At 53.7% G+C, this 15814-nt stretch overlaps 2 protein-coding genes across 2 annotated transcripts in view; both read left to right on the forward strand.

The window, feature by feature from the left end:
• Nucleotides 1-6546, forward strand: part of LOC103171817 (phospholipid phosphatase 5) — a 13908-nt gene extending 7362 nt beyond the window's left edge. The window contains exons 7-11 of the mRNA XM_042344414.1: nt 2814-2904; nt 3533-3596; nt 4197-4321; nt 5181-5351; nt 6022-6546. Coding sequence (XP_042200348.1) covers nt 2814-2904; nt 3533-3596; nt 4197-4321; nt 5181-5351; nt 6022-6191 — 621 coding nt within the window. The 3' untranslated portion in view covers nt 6192-6546. The remainder of the gene's footprint in view (nt 1-2813; nt 2905-3532; nt 3597-4196; nt 4322-5180; nt 5352-6021) is intronic.
• Nucleotides 6547-9146: 2600 nt separating this feature from the next.
• Nucleotides 9147-15814, forward strand: part of LOC103171818 (calcium-activated potassium channel subunit alpha-1-like) — a 29732-nt gene continuing 23064 nt past the window's right edge. The window contains exons 1-6 of the mRNA XM_042344415.1: nt 9147-9195; nt 9950-10300; nt 13635-13739; nt 14108-14224; nt 14574-14635; nt 15256-15394. Coding sequence (XP_042200349.1) covers nt 10106-10300; nt 13635-13739; nt 14108-14224; nt 14574-14635; nt 15256-15394 — 618 coding nt within the window. The 5' untranslated portion in view covers nt 9147-9195; nt 9950-10105. The remainder of the gene's footprint in view (nt 9196-9949; nt 10301-13634; nt 13740-14107; nt 14225-14573; nt 14636-15255; nt 15395-15814) is intronic.

The raw sequence follows: 15814 nt of genomic DNA on the forward strand, positions 1-15814 counted from the left end.
TCTGTCTGTCTGTGTCTCTGTCTGTCTGTCTCTGTCTGTGTCTCTGTCTGTCTGTCTGTCTGTCTGTTTGTTTTTCTCTCTTTCTCTCAGTCTAAGTATCTTTCAGTCTCAGTCTCTCTCTCAGTCTCAGTCTCTCTCTCAGTCTCAGTCTCTCTCAGTCTCAGTCTCTCTCAGTCTCAGTCTCTCTCAGTCTCAGGTCTCTCAGTCTCAGACTCTCTCAGTCTCAGTCTCTCTCAGTCTCAGTCTCTCTCAGTCTCAGTCTCTCAGTCTCAGTCTCTCTCAGTCTCAGTCTCTCTCAGTCTCAGTCTCTCTCAGTCTCAGGTCTCTCAGTCTCAGTCTCTCTCAGTCTCAGTCTCTCTCAGTCTCAGTCTCTCTCAGTCTCAGTCTCTCTCAGTCTCAGTCTCTCTCAGTCTCAGGTCTCTCAGTCACCTCTCTCTTTCTACTATAGGTTCTTAGAAAGGAAACCAGGGTCTAAAGCCCTATTTCTTAGATAGGAAACCAGGGTCCAAAGTAGAATCCAATTTGGGTGGTGGGGTGATGTTGTTGTTCCTGCCAGGTTCCCCCTCCCATCGACTTCAAGGCCATTCAGCCGCTATGCCCCCGAAACCCTACCGCTCTCCCCCTTCCCCATAACTTGATATCAAACTGTACCAAATTCCAGGAAATATTATTACGCTCCTTTTCCCGTAACGGAGAGAACCCGGGTTCGATTCCCAGGTCAGAACGAAACGTTGGGCGAGTTTCCTTCCTCCACCCACACACACACACACACACACACACCCACACACACACACACACACACACACCCACGCGCCTCTGGTTACCGGCGGTCAGTAGGAACCCGGTTGTTAGTCGATTGGCGGATGGCTTTTCCGGGGGTGATAATCCCATCAGAATTAATAAAAATAATTTGGTCACTCAATCCATGATTGTTTGTGGGGGCGTCGCTGTGTGCAATTGGCCGCCGCGTTTCGCCCACAAAAAGTCACTACACTTTACAATGTATCCCGCTTTGAAGACGTGATCAGGCGCTGTGTCAAACGCAATATTATTAATAATGTAATAATATATAATTATTATTTTGTGGGCGGAACGTGGGTTGAGTCCTCAGTGTCCCGGTCTCGTTCCTTGTTCCTGTCGTTAATTACCCTCTGAAGACACACTCTAATCGTTGTAACCTGTGTTCTTCTCTTCCCCCCTATTCTCCCTCTCTCCTCCCTCTTTCTCTCCCTCTCACCCTCTCTCTCCCCTCCCATCCCTCTCACACACTCACTCTGTCTCCTCTGCCCTCTCTCACTCCTCTGCCCCCCACTCCCACACTCCCTCTCTCTCTCCCCCTTTCTCTCTGTCGCCTTTCTCTCTCTCTCCCCCACTCTTCTCCCTCCCCCCACTCTCTCTCACACACACATTTCCCCCCCACTCCCTTTCCCCCTCTCTCTCACACACTCCCCCTTTCTCCCTCTCTCTCCCCCCTTCTCCCTCCCTCTCTCTCTCCCCTATCTCCCCCTCTTCTCCCTCTCACACTCTCTCACTCCCTCTCTCTCCCATACTTTACCCCTCTCTTCCCTCTCCGTCTCACACACCCACTCTCTCGCTCCCCCCAACCCCCCCCCATCTCCTTCTCACACTCTCTCACTCCCCCCCCCCTCTCGCTCTCTCCACAGGGATATAAAGTGTGGACTACTGAGCTGCAAAGGTGGGGATACAAGTCCCTCCTTTGCCACGAGATACGGTTCGATCGGCCCCTGCAAATTAATAATGGGAGCTGACAACACGAACAAAAACCCGGGTCTGGTACAGAACGGGATTAAATGTGGAGAGAACAAGGTAGTGTTTCCATCACGCTCCCCCAACACCCCACCCACCCCCGAAAAAATCTCCCCCTCCACCCTGACAATCTCCCTTCCCCCTGAAAACCTTTTCCCTCCCCTGAAAATCTGTTCGTTCCTCCCGATAAAATCTCTCCTCTCCCCCTAAAAGAAAATCCCCCTCCCGGAAAATCTCTCCTCTCCCCGAAAAATCTCTCCCCCAAACCCATCCAGCGATGGCGCCTTCGGTCACCTCCCGCCTCCTCCAGAGACGTCTCAAAGCGCTTCACAGAATATACATTTTAAGTTGTAGTCACTGGGTAGTTTGCTCAGTTCTTGTCCTCCCCAATAATTATCTACTTGGGTTGGTCAGGGCTATGGGGAGAGAGCGGCGGAGTGGGGTTGATCAGGGCTATGGGGAGAACGCGGGGGGAGTGGGTTGATTAGGGCTATGGGGAGAGCGCGGGGGGGAGTGGGGTTGATCAGGGCTATGGGGAGAGCGCGGGGGGGAGTGGGGTTGATCAGGGCTATGGGGAGAGCGCGGGGGGGGGGAGTGAAAGCTCCGCCTCGTCGCGGCTTCGAGAGGTCTCAAAACGCTTTGCGGGATACACCGTCGAGTGCGGCGACTGTGTATTTCGTGGGCGAAACGCGGAGGCCGATGGCGCACAGCGGCGTCCCCACAAACAGCCGTGGGTTGAAGCGACCAAATTATTATTATTATTGATTTTTATCGAAGGGATTGTTAGCCCCGGAAAAGCGTTCGGCCAATCGACTAACAACCGGGTTCCTACTGACTGCCGGTAACCAGAGGCGCGCGTGTGAGTGTGTGTGAGTGTGTGTGTGAGTGTGAGTGTGTGTGTGAGTGTGTGTGAGCGGAGTAAGGAAACTTGCCCAACGTTTCGCCCGGGACTCGAACCCGGGTCCTCTCTCTCTCGCTCGCGAGGCGAGGGCTCTAACCCCTGAGCTACAACAACCCTAAAGGTATTTTTGTTTGGGTTTAACCAGGCCATTTCCTTCCTGACCCCACTCTTCACCATATTCTTCATGAGGTTGTTGAACAAATCTGAGGCCGGTGACGTGAAGGAAGGCTGTTTAGGTGAGACGTGACGAACGGACGAACAAACCATCCAACCCTTGTGCTTTCTCTCTCTCTCTCTCTCTCTCTCTCGTCACCTTCACGCTCAGGAGGTTTCCTGTTCCTGCGCAGCTGAGATAACCACTGTCCGCTTTACTCCCTCCCACCCCAACGCCCCCCCCCCCCCCACACACATGCACACATACACACACACGCCCCTACACATCCAAATTACACACACACACACACGCACACGCCTACACATTCCAAACTACACACACAAAGCGCTTCACAGGATACACCGTAAAGTGTACTTTGCGGGTGAAAAACGCACGGCAAACAGTCCCCGCAAACAGTCGCGGATTGAAGCGACCGCATTATTATTATTATTATTATTTTTTTTATTATTTAAATAGTCCCTCGGCAACGAAACTCGCTCCGAACGTTCAGGGCTCCTGCCGTCATGGTCAAATGACGGTAAGATTGAGACAACCGCTCGCCCTGCGCCTGTCTTACCTCCTTTGCATTTTTAGGGCACATTTTCTTCCCAGACCTCTTGCGTAGTGACTGTGTATTTTGCGGGCGGGATTGCTCGCGGTTGAGAAGCGTCCGTCCACTGACCTCTCCTGACTGCTCCCCTCCTTTGCAGCCGCGACTCTGGGCTTGGTTTTGAACGGCGTCATCACCAACACCATTAAGCTGGCGGTCGGCAGGTAAACACCCACCGCATCGCTGAACCCCCACCCACCCCCCAACACACCCCTCGCTCGCCCTCGCACCTCCTCTCCGCACCGTTCACGTGTGGATATCGGGTGCTCGACGACTACTTATGCTCTGAACCTCTCTTGTGCTCGCCTGGTCTCCCCGTCTCAAACGTCACCACCAATCTCCCCCCCCAGCCCCCCCGCGGTCTCCTGCTCGCCTCGGCTGTTAAGCGCTCTGAGACGCTGCCCTGGGTGGAGGGCGCTGTACAAGTGCGAGTTGTTGCTCTCATCTGTCTCTCTGGCTCCCTGTCTCATGTATCCTTCCCTTGGCCTCCCTCCCTTCCCTCCCTCCCTCCGTCCCTCGCCTCCCTCCTTTAAGGCCCATCTCAAGACCCTCCTCTTCGACCAACCGCACCTTCGGTCACCCTCCAACCCCCTCCCCACCCCACCCTCCACCCTCTCCTGATCCAGACCCCCAGCTCGGGTCCAAACCCCTGACCGTACAGCCCAGAGCCTTGGGACGTCCTCTCGACGTGAAAGGCGCCGCGCAAAACGTCACGTGTTGCGGTCGTCGCCGTTGTTGTTGTTGTTGACGCCTGTTGTTTACAGGCCGCGACCAGATTACTTTTTCCGCTGTTTCCCGGACGGAGTGGAGACCAAGGACATGCTGTGCACCGGGGATCCCAGCGACATCACCGAGGGCCGGAAAAGCTTCCCCAGCGGCCACTCCTCCTGTAGGTGCCTCTCACCGAACCCCCACCCCAGTCACCGAACCCCCACCCACCCCCGCACCCACCCCCGTTAGCCTCCCCCCCGAGTTCCCGTTCACCTTTACGGTGATCGAGGGATTCCGATACGAGGGGGCTTCGGTAGAGCAGACGGAGGACAAACTGTTTCCTCTGGCGGGCGGGTGGGTTGGGAATCAGAGGACACGGATTTAAGATTAATCGGCAAAAGATCCAGACGAGGAGACATTTTTTTCTTGCAAAAGAGTTGTTACGGTCTGGTGGAACAGGCTCGAGGGGCTGAATGGACTCGTTCTGTTGCTAATAATGTTCCTGGTGGTCCGCCTCGCAGTTGGGGCTGTGTGTGTGTTGGGGGTGGGTGAGTGTGTGTGTGTGTGTGTGTGTGAGTGTGGCGGTTGGGGTGTTTGTGTGTGTGTGTGAGTGGTGGTTGTGTGTGTGAGTGTATGTGTGAGTGTGGCAGTTGGTGTGTGTGTGAGTGGTGGTTGGTGTATGTGAGTGTGTGTGAGGTGGTTGGTGTGAGTGTGTGAGGTGGTTGGTGTGAGTGTGTGTGTGTGTGTGGTGGTTGGTATGTGAGGGTGTGTGAGTGTGTGTGTGTGTGTGTGTGAGAGTCTGTGTGTGTGGGTGTGTGAGATGGTTGGTGTGAGTGTGTGTGTGAGTGGTGGTTGGTGTGTGTGATTGTGTGTGAGGGTGTGTGTGTGGTGGTTGGTATGTGAGGGTGTGAGTGTGTGTGAGAGTGTGTGTATGTATGAGGTGGTTGGTGTGAGTGTGTGTGTCTGTGAGTGTGTGTGTGAGTGGCGGTGGCCTCTCGGAGCCTGACCTGACCTCAGTGGCGGTGTTTTTCTGGCAGTCGCGTTTGCCGGGCTGGGCTTCACGTCGCTGTACTTGGCCGGGAAGCTGCACTGCTTCAACTCGTGGGGCCGGGGGAGAGGATGGCGTCTGTGTGTGATGCTGCTGCCCCTGTACTGTGCGGCCACCATCGCCATGTCCCGGGCCTGTGACTACCGTCACCACTGGCAAGGTGAGCTCTCACACCAGTCACTGGGGGGTGGGGTGGGCGCAGGGAATACCCCCCTTCAGCTCCTGTTAGCCCTAACGAACTAACCAGCTAACCAGCTAACTAACTACCCTCCTAACGATCTAACTAACTAACTAATGGGGAGGGTCCAAGCTGGACAAGCAGTGGGAAAGCTTGGCCAGACAGACAGCGCTCGCTCTCCCTCTCTCTTTTGATGGCCGAGCTCTGTACGGTCTTAGCTGGTAACCCCGACACACACTCCGAACTGTCTCCCCCCCACACCCCCACCCAACAAGCCTTGGCTCTCGCCAACCTGCGCTTAAAACTCTCCGGAATTCGGGACTGGGTCCCTTCAGAGAGAGAGAGAGGAGAGCGCATTCCATTCCGACAATTCCTATGGCAGGGATTGCAGTGTGTAGGTGGAGGCAAGTTGTTGTTGTTGTTGTTGACCTCGCTCGGGTCTCTCTCTCCGCTGATGCTCTAACTAGTATACTACGGTGACTCTAACAGAGTGTGTGTGTGTGTGTGTGCCCTCTGTGTATGTGTGTGCGTGTGTGCCCTCTGTGTGTGCGTGTGTGCCCTCTGTGTATGTGCCCTCTGTGTGTGTGTGTGTATGTGTGCCCTCTGCGTGTGTGTGCGCGTGTGTGTGTCTCTCTCTCTCTCCCCCCCACAGATGTGGCGACCGGCTCCCTGATCGGCCTGGCTCTGGCCTACACGAGTTACCGGCAGCACTACCCGTCCCTGTCCGACCCCGAATGCCACAAGCCGTACGCGGCGCGGAGCAGGTCAGCGGGGACCCAGGACAGGAAGCTCAACAGCTCCAGCTTCAAGCTCGACGTGTAGAGACCCCGGGACCACCAACCACCACCACCAACCAACGTAGAGATCCCATCCACCCAACGACCGGACCCTCAAGACCCGCATATTAACCCGTTCGTTCGTCTCCGGTCAGAAGCCGTAACCTATTTATTATCGGGACCATATTACGTCGCCTAGAGATAGTGACACACACACACCCGACCGACCACACAGAACATGTGAGCGAGTGAGTGAGTGAGTGAGTGAGCGAGTGAGTCGATACGAGGGAATTAAAGGGGCTGGCAAGCGAGCAGAACAGAACCCACCATAGCAGGTCCTACTTCTATCGTCCGACGCAGCGCCTTATCACGTCGCCGAGACGTCTCAAAGCGCTTCACGGCGTACACCGTTAAAGTGTTGTGACTGTGTATTTGTTTTGTGGGTGTTTGCCCCCCCAAAAAAACCAACGGTTTCTTTTCCCCGCCCCATCATCGCCCCCACACACGCGCACACACGCGCGCGCGCCCATGCTCTCCTCTTTCTCCTCCTTCCACCCCCACCCCCTCGCCCCCCAACCTCTTCAAAATCAAAATCATATTTATGCTCCCAAGTTATTATCCTTTATTTTTTTTAAAAAAATCGTAATAAAATGCAAACGGTGCCAATTGCCATGGTGGTCATAACCCGTTGGGTGCATTTATAATATTAATAATAATAATCCTTGCATTTGATACAGCGCCTTATCACGTCTTCGCGACGTCTCAAAGCGCTTCACGATCCCCAATCCCGCAGGAAATTCCTAAGCAGTTGGGACGGGCTGGGACTGGGGTTGGGGGTTGGGGTTTGGGGCTGGAGTTGGGTTTGGGGGTTTAATTGGGTTTGGGGCTGGAGTTGGGGGTTTGGTTGGGGCTTGAGTTGGGGCTCGGGTTGTAATTGGGGTTTGGGGTTGAGGCTGGAGTTGGGGTTGGAATTGGTTGGGGGCTAGCGGTGGGGTTGGGGCTAGCGGTGGGGTTGAGGGCTAGCGGTGGGGTTGGGGGCTGGAGTTGCGCTCACCCTTGTCCCCACAAACAGCCGTGGGTTGAAGGGACCAAATATATTTATATTTTTGTTTTCGAGGGATTGTTACCCCCCAGAAAGGGAAGCCGCCAGTCGACTGATGTCGAGCATTGTCAGAAGACGGGGTACAGAGGAGGTGTGAGAGGGAGCAGAGGGTTCAGGGTCCGTGACGGAGTTTGTAAAGAGACTTCGCTTCGCAGGGAGAGCAGATGGTTCGAGCTGGTTGCGGTAGAGAGCGAGAGAGGGGGATAGAGAGAGCGCAGGATTCGAGTTAGACCCGTGTACAAGTCTGACCCCCCACAGATGCATCGCAGGTACCAGGAGTCGCCCCCAGAGGGCAGGTATCCGGTCTCATCGGACACCACTCCCACACGATAATCTCGACGTCCGATACAGCGCCTCATCGCGTCTTCGAGACGTCTCAAAGCGCTTCACAGGATACACCATAAAACGTAGTGACTGTGTTATTTTTGTGGCCCAAACGCGGCAGCCAATTGCGCACAGCACCGTTCCCCCCCCCCCACAAGCAGCCGTGGTGTTGAAACGACCAAATTATTATTATCATTTTTTTTTAAGGGATTATTACCCCCCGGAAAAGCCATCCGTCAAGCGACTAGCGACCGGGTTCCTACTGACTGCCGGTAACCAGAGGCGCTGCGTGTGCGTGTGTGTGTGTGTGTGTGTGTGCGGAGTAAGGAAACTTGCCCAACGTTTCGCCCCCCCGCCCTGACCCGCCCGGGAATCGAACCCGGGTCCTCTGGCTCGCGCGGCGAGGGCTCTAACCCCCCCTGAGCCACAGGAAGCTCCACATTCCACGCAGACACACACACACCAGCAGCGCGCACGTCGCTGTACGCACCTTATTTGCCGTGAATATTCACCAAGATCCCATCCGTATAATGCCAGCCCCGTGCCAGCCTCGTGCCAGCCCTGTGCCAGCCCCGTGCCAGCCCTGTGCCAGCCCGCCTCGCACTCTCATCGGTGTTTCGTCCCTCTCCTCACCTGGACCAGGAGAATTCTCGCTCTGATAACAATCCTTGCCATTTGACCCAGCGCCTTATCACGTCCTCGAGACGCCTCAAAGCGCTTCGCAGGATGCACTGCAGAGTGTAGCGACCGCGCGTTTCGTGGGCGAAAGAAAGTGATCGGGGACCAATTTTCTGCCCCCACCCCGCACCGCTCCCCTCGTCCCTTTGCTCCCTGACCAACTGTTACACGTTACTGAACCGGGAGGGGGTGGGCGAGAGGGGAGAAGCGGGGAGGTTATATGTAAATGCCGGACAAGACCATGTGTGTGGAGCGGCCAGCGATGGTGCAAGGTGTAATCTATTGTGTCTGGGACACAGCTCATGAGCTTTAAACGCACGCCTGACGCTGGCTGGTGACGTGAATCCTGTGTGTATATAAAATATATATATATATATATATATATAAACTGCATCCATTCCCCTGTACTGACCAAACTAAATAAAATCAGCTATTTAAAACACAAAGTCACTTGCTTTTTCCTTCCCATCTTTCTCACCTCGCCCCCCACCCCCCCCCACCCCTCGCGGCCCCTTCCTTTCAGATTTTTTTACGTCGTGTGTGTGTGTGTGTGTGTGTGTGCAAGAGACGAGGACAACAACGACGGCTCTCGCCCTACACAGCGCCCTTCAGAGCGCTGATAACCTGATTGTTGGGTTAAAGCTCACACGACAGGCATTAGGGGGACGGAAAGTGTGACCACACACTTATCAGAAAGAAACGCACACAGAGACACACCACACAAACCCGAGTCCTTATTCTGCCGTAAGTGAGACGTCTCGAAGACCTGATAAGGCGCTCTTATCAAATGCGAGGATTATTATATTATCTCCATTAATAAAGACAAAATCTGTCTGTCTGTCTGTCTGTCTACGTGTCCACCAAGAATGCAATAACCGATTGACGTAGAGACGTGAGTTATCGCTCGTCGGAAAGGTGTAAGACGTTTGCTAAGCAAATTGTTAAGGTAACTAATTAGGCCACAAACATTGCCTTATTATTATTATTATTAATCACTGAAGGAATAGGATTGAGGCAGTTCCATGTTATTTAAATAATAAATTGGGCGCTTTGATCCCACGGCTGTTTGTGGGGACGCTGATGGGCGCAATTGGCTGCCGTGTTTCACCCAGAAATATACAGTCACTACCCTTTACAGTGGCATCCTGTGAAGCGCTTTGAGACGTCTCGACGACGTGATAAGGCGCTGGAACAAATGCAAGGATTATTATCATATTTACATCAGTGCCATCTGCTGACTAAAACATATCCTGCAGGGTACCGGCAAACAAAACCCGGTACATAGTTCCGCCCACGATATATACAGTCAATCCACTTTACAATCTATTTTGTGACGCGCTTTGAGACGTCTCGAAGACATCCTAGTTATGTAACTGTCTATAATGTTGGGCAAGTTTACTCCACACGCACGCCTCTGTTCGCCCAGCGGTACGTAGGTCATTAGTCGATCGGGGGAATTGCTTTTAGAGGTGTAATAATCTGTTCAAAGAAAATAACAATAATAATTCGGTCGCTCGATCCGCGACTGTTTGTGGTGGGGGGGGCGGGGGAGACGCTGCTGTGCGCGATTGGCTGCCGCGTTTGGCCCACAAAATCCGCGGTGTGTTCACAGTGTATCCCGCGAAGCGCTTCGAGACGTCTCGAAGACGCGATCGGGCGCCGGGTCGGACGCCGGGATAATTACTATTGTTCTGTCACAGAGCGGACGAGACCGAGGTCACAATGAAAGAGTCTCCGCGAAGAGAACAGAGAGCGGGTGAGGGCGAGTGAGTCGGGCGGCGAGGAAGGGAAGGAAGCGAGGGATATAATAGTACCTGAAAACATAGGAAAAAAGACCCCCGAAAAGCCCAGTAAAAATGCCGGGATTTCGAGAGGATCCCAACAGCATTAAGCAGCCCATATATGACTGCCACATCATGAGCAAAGACATGTGGTGGGGGGCAATTGGGTCTTCGTGCACTATATACTTCGGAGGTTTGCTCTACATCCTCTTGTTCCGACTCGTCAAGTACCTGATCCCGAGAATACCCTGTGAAAGGGGGGAATTACAGGTAAACGCTTCAATCGGTCCCTTTTATACTGGCGGTGGGGAGAGAGATGAGGGGGCGGATGGGAGGGTGTGGGGGGGGAAACACACGGTAAAAGACCTAGAAAAAGAATGGTGGTTTATTTCTGGCTTGCGCGCGCTGTTTGCTCCAGCAGTTCTTCCGGGAGTTTGAGTTATCCCTTCAAAAAATCCATAAGTATAACAATAAATCAATAAATTGGTCACTCAAGCCACGGCTGTTTTTCGGGGGACGCTGTGCCGTGCGCAATTGGCTGCCGCGTTTCGCTGACAAAATATACAGTCACTACGCTTTACGGCATATTCTGTGAAGCGCTTTGAGACGTCTCGAAGAGGTGATAAGGCGCCGGGTCAAATGCCGGGATTATTATTATCTGGGATTTAGAGTGGTGTATGAAATAGCGGTGACTGGGCAAGAAGGCAGTAAGGATGGGCAAATAATAATAATAATAATCCTTGTATTCGACATAGCGCCTTAACGCTTCGTTGAGACATCTCAAAGCGCTTCTCAGGATAAACTGTGAAGTGGAGTGACTGTGTGTTTTGTCAGCGGAACGCGGCAGCCAATTGCGCACAGCGACGTCCCCCACAAACAGCCGTGGGTTGAGTGACCGAATTATTATTTTTTAAACAACATTCGAAGGGAATATTACCCCCAGAAAGCGATCCGCCAATCGACTAACAACCGGGTTCCTACTGAACACCGGTAAACTGAGCCGTGTGTGTGTGTGTGTGTGTGTGTGGGTGGGGGGAGTAAGGAAACTTGCCCAATGTTACGCCCTGACCTGACCCGCCCGGGAATCGAACAACAACAACAACAACAACAAGATTCCATTTATAGAGCGCCTTTCACGTCAAGAGGACGTCCCAAGGCGCTGCACAGTTGGGTCATGACCCGAGCAGGGGGGAAATGGTCAGGGTGAGGGGAGGGAAGGGAGGGAGAGAGGAGGGGGAAATGGTCAGGGTGAGGGGAGGGAAGGGAGGGAGCGAGGAGGAGGAAGAGAGTCGAGAGGGGAGCTGAAGGCACGGTCAAAGAGAAAGGTTTTGAGACCGGCCTTGAAGGAGGAAAGGGAGGAAGCAAGGCGAAGGCACTGGGGGATGGAGTTCCAGAGCCTCGGGGCTGAGAGGCTGAAGGCCCGACCACCGATAGTAGGGCGGTTGGGGCGGGGGACGTGGAGCAGACCGGAGCCAGAGGAACGGAGGGTACGGGCAGGTAGGTAGGGGGATAGTAGGTTGGAGAGGTAGGAGGGAGCAAGGCCGTGAATGGCCTTGTAGGTGAGGATGAGGATCTTGAAATCAATCCTCTGGGGGATGGGGAGCCAGTGGAGGCGAGCGAGGGTGAGGGTGGGAGTGATGTGGTCCCGAAGCCTGGTGCGGGACAGTACACGAGCTGCAGAGTTCTGAATGACCTGCAGCTTGTGGAGGGAGGTGGCGGGAAGGCCGGCGAGGAGAGAGTTCCCATAGTCCAGCCTTGAGGTGACAAAGGCGTGAACCAGGGTTTCAGCAGCGTGAGGGGTGAGGTAGTGCCGTAGTCTGGCGATATTCCGGAGGTGATGGAAGGCGGTGCCAGTTGTGGTGCGGATGTGAGGGAGAAAGGACAGCTCAGGGTCGAACAAAACGCCGAGGTTCCTGACTGGCTTTGAGAGGTGGAGAGTGCAGCCTTGGATGCTGATGGTGTCAGCGCCTGAGGTGCGGAGGCGCTGACGTGAGCCAATCAGGAGGGCCTCGGTTTTTCGCACGTTGAGCTGAAGAAAGTTGTCTCTCGTCCAGGACTCGATGTCGGACAGGCAGGCTGTCAGGACATCGGTGGTCGTGGAGTTGAGAGTAGAGGAGGAAAGGTAGAGTTGGGTGTCATCCGCATACATGTGGAAGTTAACCCCATGTTTGCGGATGATGTCACCAAGGGGGAGCATATAGAGGGTGAAGAGGAGGGGACCGAGGACAGAGCCCTGAGGGACACCACATGAGACAGTACGGGGGGTGGAGGAGAAGCCATTCGTTGAGACGAAGTGAAGACGGTGGGAAAGGTAAGAGCTAAACCATTCAAGGACAGTGCCTTGAAGGTTGAGGTGGGAGGACAAGCGGTGGAGTAGGATAGCGTGGTCGACCGTATCGAATGCTGCCGATAGGTCGAGGAGGACGAGGAGACAGAGGGAGCCCTGGTCACAGATAGTCAGGATATCATTGGTGACCTTGACCAGGGCAGTTTCTGTGCTATGAGCAGCACGGAAACCTGACTGAAGGGGTTCAAAAAGAGAATGGGTGGAGAGGAAAGAGCGCAGTTGGGAGGCGACAACTCTTTCCAAGACCTTGGAGAGAAAGGGGAGGTTGGAGATGGGCCGGTAGCTTGATAGCTGCGACGCATCAAGGGAGGGTTTTTTCAGGGTGGGCGTGATGATGGCAGTTTTTAATGGAATGGGGACAGAGCCAGAGGAGAGGGACAGGTTTATGATGTCAGTGATGTGTGGGGCAAGAAAATGGAGCTGGGAGATAAGGAGTGGAGTGGGGATGGGGTCAAGGGAGCAGGTGGTTGGTTTTAGGGATAGGATGAGTTCAGTGACAGAGGGTGGGGAAACGGGTACGAAGGTGTGTAGGGGAGGATGGGTAGGAGTCGGAGTGTGGGAGGGAAGGGGTGGGTGGACCCCGGGGTCCTCTCGCTGGCGAGGAGAGGGCTCTAACCCCTGAGCTCCGGCGAACTCCACTTGTTGCAAATGACACCAAAGTCAAAGGCAGGATTGCATTTTTAAAAATAATTATGAAGTTATAACTATTGGCAGCGCAAAACCCCCGCCTCGTTCGTCCCGATCCACACCACTTATGTCTCTTTTTTTTCCTTGAGGACGTGTTTCACAAACTTGGTCTCCATTCCCTCGAGTTCAGAAGGGTTGAGGGCTGATCTGATGGAGGTTTTTAAAATAATAAAGGGATTCGATAGGGTAGATACTGAGAAACTATTTCCTCTGGTGGTGGTGGGGAGTGTTAATCCAGAACAAGGGGGAGGGCATCATCTTAATATTCGAGCCAAGTCACTTAGGAGTGAAATCAGGGGCGGTTTGTCATCCAAAGGGTTAGTGGGAATCTGGGACTCTCTCCCCCTCTCTGTCTCCCCCAAATGGCTGTGGGTTATGATTGTGGATCCATTCACGTTGTCCGGACTGAGGTGGGTTGATGGTCAGGGGATCAGGGGATACGGGGCAAAGGCGGGGAATTGGACTTGAGGTATAGATCAGCCCTGATTTTATACGATGGCGGAACAGGCTCGACGGGCTGAATGGCCTCTTTCAATGTGTATTATCTATGTATGTGTTCCTGACACACAGTGGATGAAGAGTAAGATGAGACTGACGGGCAATAAAAGATCCGACAAGCAGCGAATCAGTCAAATGGCTCTGGACCACTTGAAGAGGATGAGATATCCAAATCGGGTAAGTATCTCAGCAACTTTGTGTGTGTGGGTGGGGGGCGGGGGGGGGGGGGGGATAAGGAAACTTGCCCAACGTTTCGCCCTGACCTGACCCGCCCGGGAATCGAACCCGGGTCCTCTCGCTTGCGAGGCGAGGGCTCTAACCCCTGAGCTACATGACTCTACCAGAGATCAGGAGTGGGTGGAGAGCGAGGAGGTCGGGGGGTAGGAGGGTGACTGAAAGCACGGATGGTCGAAGAGGAGGGTGTTGAGACAGGCCATGAAGTCGGCGAGGGAGGGAGGGAGGGAGAGAGGCGAAGGGCCTGTGGGATGGAGTTAGAAAGTGATGAATGTCAATGGGTGAACTGACAATACTTTGTTCCCTCACAGAAAATACCCCTAAAACCCTCAGAATCAAAGCACAAGAAGCACGAAGGTTTAATGAGCTCGATCCAGGACTGGGCAGAACGCACAATAGCGGCCCAGTCCCAGTCCGGCAGAGTGCTGGTGAGTGTTGAAAGATAATAATAATAATAATAATAATAATCCTCGCAATTGATACAAGCGTCTTATCCCGTCGTCGAGACTTCTCAAAGCGCTTCGCAGAATATCGGGTAAAGTGTGGTGACTGTGTATTTTGTGGGCGAAACGCGGCAGTCAATTGTCTTCCTCCCTACCTACCCCCATCTCCAACCCCACCCCCACACCCCCATCCTGATCCCCACCACCAGCTCGGGTCCAAATCCCTGACCGTCCAGGGCCTTGGGACTTCCTCCCGACGTGAAAGGGGGCCGTGTGAATGGCATTTGCTGTTGGTGTTGTTGATCGACTGTGTGTGTGTGTCCTCTCCTGCCAGATGATAATTGTGTTCGTGCTCAGCTTCGCTTCGCTGCTCATCTACTTCTTCAACTCCATGGAGTAAGTATTCACACGGAGTAAATGGGACTGTAGTCACATCAACATGTTGCACTTACACAGCGTCCTTCATGTGGGGTAGAGTCCCTGAGAGCGTGACAGTGGCTTAGTCTGACTCCGAGCCGGGGTGGGTGGGTGGGGGGGCGGAGGTTGACCGTAAGCACGATGAAAAAAGGAAGGTCTTTAGGCGGGATTTGAAGGTGGGGAGGGAGCGAAGGGTGGGGTGGGGGGGGCGAGGCGGAGGGATTGAGGGAGAGAGTGACTGAGTTTCGGGGCGTAGGGGGCTGAAAGCACAGGAGGATTGATTGGGGACCCAAATGATCCAAGTCACATGTCTTGAGGATCGCTTTTCCGGGGGTAATAATCCCTTCAAAACCATAAATAAATAAAAAATATGATAATAATTCGGTGGCTTCAACCCACGGCTGTTTGTGGGGGACGCTGCTGTGCGCGATCGGCTGCCGGGATTCGCCCACAAAATACACAGTCACTGCACTTCACAGTGCATCCCGTGAGGCGCTTTGAGACGTCTCGAAGACGTGATCAGGCGCTGTATCGAATGCGAGGATTGTTGTTACGATAAATAACTCGTGGGAGTGGCCGATAGAGATTTTCATCCTCAGAAATAATTTATTATTTCTTTCTTGCGTTGCATTTTTTCTTTCCCGCAGAAACTATGACGTCTCCCAGATTATCCTCGATGAAGTGGAGTTGATTGACGTGGGTTTCAATGCATTTTTTACCATCTACTTTGGATTACGGGTAGGTACTCTTGTTTGGCCCAAAGTTATATTGTTTTTGTGGAGTTCCCTGTGGCTCAGGGGTTCGAGCCCTCGCCTCGCAAGCGAGAGGACCCGGGTTCGATTCCCGGGCGGGTCAGGTCAGGGCGAAACGTTGGGCAAGTTTCCTTACGTCCCCCCCCACACACACACGCACACACACACACACACACGCGCCTCTGGTTACCGGCAGTCAGTAGGAACCCGGTTGTTAGTCGATTGGCGGATCGCTTTCCGGGGGTAATAATCCCTTCAAAAAAACCTAAAATAATAATAATAATGATAATTCGATCGCTTCAACCCACGGCTGTTTGTGGGGACGTCGCTGTGCGCAATTGGCTGCCGCGTTTTGCCCACAAAACACACAGTCACCACACTTTACAGTGTATCCTGTGAAACGCTT

This window comes from Callorhinchus milii, unplaced genomic scaffold (assembly GCF_018977255.1).
Source record: "Callorhinchus milii isolate IMCB2004 unplaced genomic scaffold, IMCB_Cmil_1.0 Scaffold28, whole genome shotgun sequence".
Classification (NCBI taxonomy): Eukaryota; Metazoa; Chordata; class Chondrichthyes; order Chimaeriformes; family Callorhinchidae; genus Callorhinchus; species Callorhinchus milii.